Below are 3,701 nucleotides of genomic sequence, written 5' to 3' on the forward strand. Positions count from 1 at the left end.
ATCCCAGCAGGTAGAGCCTAAAGCTCCTGGAGCGTTTGGGACCCGGACCTCCAGCTGGAGCGTTTCGGACCCGGACCTCCAGCTGGAGCGTTTCGGACCCGGATCACCAGCTGGAGCATTTCGGACCCGGACCTCCAGCTGGAGCGTTTCGGACCCGGACCACCAGCTGCAGCGTTTCTCCACCGGTTCTTCTCTCTCTCTGTCTCTGAACAGCTGACCCAGGCCGTCTGCTGGCTGATGGCCCGCTGCCCTTTGACCCCGCCCCTGTCCTGCCAGCCGCTGGTCCAGCTGGTCGAAGCCGCGCTGAGTCAGGAGTTCTGCCCCAGAGTTTACTCCAACCGGCAGAACCGGGCCGCCGCCGGGCTGCCCTGCCAGGGCCCGGCGCCGGTGGTCCGGCTGTACAACGCCGTCCTGACCCACGTGGCGGACAGAGTGTCGTCCCCGGAGCTGAGCTGCCTGTCATGGCCGCCCACCGAGTTCAGCCAGCCGGAGACCAGGGAGTTCATCCCTCACCTGGGCTGGAACGCCGCGCCGCACCTGAGCTGGCTGAGGGCCGTCCTGCTGGACCTGCAGCTGCCGGAGTGGGCGGAGCCTAATGCTGCAGGTGGGCGGCTGAAACCTTCATCCTGATTGGTTAACGTCATCGACAACAATTCAGTACTCAGTACTCAGTTAACTGGATTATACAAACTCTACAGAAAACAACAGTCAGAGCAGAAACTGTATAAAAATATATTAAGATTTAAAACCTTTAAAAACGTCTAGTGGCCGTTTTAGATTCACCTCATTAATAATCAGTTCAGCCGTTTGCTGAGATTCTCATGTTGGCTTCAGAAACGCTGCTGCTGCAGTTCAGACCTTAAAATGAAAACATTTAGTTTTTTATTTGCATTTTATGTATTTTTAATGTATAAAATGAGTTAAATAATTATATGAAACATCTGCAGAATGTGGCAGTTATTTTTATTCAATCATCAAAACAATTAATCGTCAGAATAATTGATATTCTAATTGTTTACTAATGTGATGGTTGGCAGCAGATGAGTGTGGATGAGGTCAGAGGTCATGTTCAGGGTCACTAACTCCTCCTCCTCCTCCAGACTCCTGGGTGGATCTCTGCTCCTCCATCTTTCGTTACGCTGCTCACATCCCGACTTCACGCCACAGTCAGCCGCTCCTCATGTCCCGGCTGGAGAACCTTCTGGAGCGGGTCCGGCTCACCCGGCCCGCCGGGCCCGGACGGACCCGGGGCGGCATCAGCCGGGGGGCGGCCGGTCTCTCTGCTGCCTCCAGCCGGATTCCCTGGGACGACGTCGTCCTCATCTTCATCGACCACAAGCTGAAGGACTGGCAGCCGGCCGGACCGCCTGCTGCTCCAGGTACCACCTGCAGAACCTCCTGTGGTTCTGGAGGTTCTGCTTCTAGACCTGACCTTCCCCTGATCTGATGAAACCATCAATAATAATAATCAGTAATCATCATCTTCATCAACAATCCTGCAGATTTTCTGAAGGTCTTTCAGAGTTTACTGGTTTTTCTGGAATATCTTTTGATGTTCCTCAACTCTGACCTTTGACCCCATTCATCACTTCCCCCCTCTGTTGTTAAACTGACTAGAAATGAATCAGGAAGTTTCATCAGTAATATATTTATATTATATCCAGACGCGCTGACGGCGGACGGACAGATCCTGGTTTTCTTCCCCAGCGGTTCCCTGGACGGGTTCCGGCCTCCGGCTGACTGGGTTCAGGCTGTGGATCGGACCCACAGGGAGACGCAGCAGGAGGAAGAGGAGGGGTGAGGAAGGTCTATAGTGTTTTCTCTTGCAGCTCCTGAAGCCTCGGCTGCAGACGGAGGTTTGATCGGATCGGATCTGATCTGATCTGATCTGATCTGATCTGACCGGATCGGATCGGATCGGATCTGATCGGTCGTTTGGACCTCAGTTTGGTTTCTCTACCGCTGGAAAGATTTCTGCAAAAACTGAACATCATGAGTGTCAAAGTTAGAAAGTTTATCCAGACGGAGACGTTTTATTTTTAAATGACAAATGAATAGTTTTATGATTCTATTCATCTTTAACAGCCAGACTTTCTGCTGGAAGCACCAAAATCTGCTTTTATTAAACTTAGTCAAACCAACAGGAAGTGTTTTTGCAAAGAGACCCAAATCCTGTTCACACTGCTGAGAAAAAACATTTATTTCTCACTGAGCTCAAAACAGTTTCAGTTTTATATTTATGATTTCTGCTTCCCTTCCTGACTTTATTTGTATTAAATAAATATATTAAATATAAAATGTTTAGGTAGAAAAATTTAAAAAGTAGCATTTTTGGACAGCAGTGCTGCTGGATAACAAAAACTCAGTTTATAATTCTGCTGTAAAATTAAAGCTGAACTTTAATTTTCCTGTGTTTTTGCTGTCAGATGGGCTCCGGCCCCCAGCGCTCTGCGTTTGGCTCCGTCCCTGAGGCAGAAGTTGTTCCACAGCCGGGTGGAGGCCCCAGAGGGCCCCGAGGCCGCGCCGCCACCCCTGGACATCACACACACTCCCAGCACGGAGGAGCTGCTGGCCCACAGAGTTCTGCAGAGCCTGGAGGAGGAGAAGGCCGAGAGCAGGAGGTAGTCATGACGACGGTCTGGTTCTGGTTCTGTTGACTCTTTATTTTTCAGTTTCTGACCTTGTCAGAACCATGAGACCTTCCAGGCGGTTCTGTTTGGGTTTCCTGGTTCTAATCTGGTCGGATTGATCCGTGGAGGAAAACGTTTATTCCTGAATCTCCTCCATGTTGATCAGTTCTGTCGTCATGGTAACGCTCTCTGTGCAGGAGTCTGGAGCAGCTGCAGCGCTGGCTGGACGGCGACCCGTTGGACCACCTGGCGACGCCGCTCTTCATCCCGTCCTCCACCCTGCTGTCGTCTCCGTCCACCATGCGGGTTTCTGCGCCTGTTGCAGCAGCTCAGGTTCTTCTTCTTCTCTGGTCACTTTATGCACATCTTTAATATTTCATGGTTGTTTTTTAAGTTTGTTGTCGTTTTGGTTTCCCAGAAACCGGAGACAGAGGAGCGTGTGGACAGAGCGTCCCTGTCCACAGCGTCCCGGTCCGCAGCGCCGCCCGTCCCTCTGGCCCAGAGGCTGCAGCAGCTGCAGCAGCAGATCGCTGCGAGCAGAGAAGAAGAACGGGCCTGCAGGCTGAAGCTGAGCGGCCTGCTGAGCATCGTGGACGACTGAAGATGAGGAAGATGATGAAGATGGATTTTTATTATCAGGACTAAAATCAGGACTTTTATTAATATTTAGTTTTGTAGAGTCGGGTTCCTCCTGCATTGGACTCTGATGATAAATAATGTGTTGAAATTGTTTTATTTTCGTTTTGCTCAGATATTAAATAAATATTTTCATGTAAAACCTTCAGCTTGTTTTTGATTAAATCCATGAGAAGGTCGAGGATCTGATTGGACGCCTCGGCTGTAGCCCCGCCCCCGTGCAGCTGAAGGCTGCTGGGAGACAAGGTTTCATCTGCAGAGCAGGAGCCAACGTGTTCTGGTTCTGGAGAGTCGGGTTTATCCCTCAGGCAGTGTAACAAGGCGGCTGTTTTGCGGTTGGATTTTACGATGATGAAGATTTCAGGAGGCAGACTCAGGTGGTAACAGCAGTGGGTTTATTCTCCTCACAGCATCAATACACAGACAATAATTATT

General features: G+C 50.4%; 1 protein-coding gene across 1 annotated transcript in view; it reads left to right on the forward strand.

Annotated features, from left to right (window-relative positions):
* mcm3ap (minichromosome maintenance complex component 3 associated protein) overlaps positions 1-3,231 on the forward strand; it is a 16,399-nt gene extending 13,168 nt beyond the window's left edge. Inside the window, exons 25-30 of the mRNA XM_017309457.1 lie at positions 214-604; positions 1,101-1,379; positions 1,665-1,797; positions 2,427-2,621; positions 2,828-2,963; positions 3,049-3,231. Of these exons, the coding sequence (XP_017164946.1) occupies positions 214-604; positions 1,101-1,379; positions 1,665-1,797; positions 2,427-2,621; positions 2,828-2,963; positions 3,049-3,231 (1,317 nt within the window). The remainder of the gene's footprint in view (positions 1-213; positions 605-1,100; positions 1,380-1,664; positions 1,798-2,426; positions 2,622-2,827; positions 2,964-3,048) is intronic.
* The last annotated feature ends 470 nt before the right edge of the window (positions 3,232-3,701 follow it).

This window comes from Poecilia reticulata, linkage group LG2 (assembly GCF_000633615.1).
Source record: "Poecilia reticulata strain Guanapo linkage group LG2, Guppy_female_1.0+MT, whole genome shotgun sequence".
Taxonomy (NCBI): Eukaryota; Metazoa; Chordata; class Actinopteri; order Cyprinodontiformes; family Poeciliidae; genus Poecilia; species Poecilia reticulata.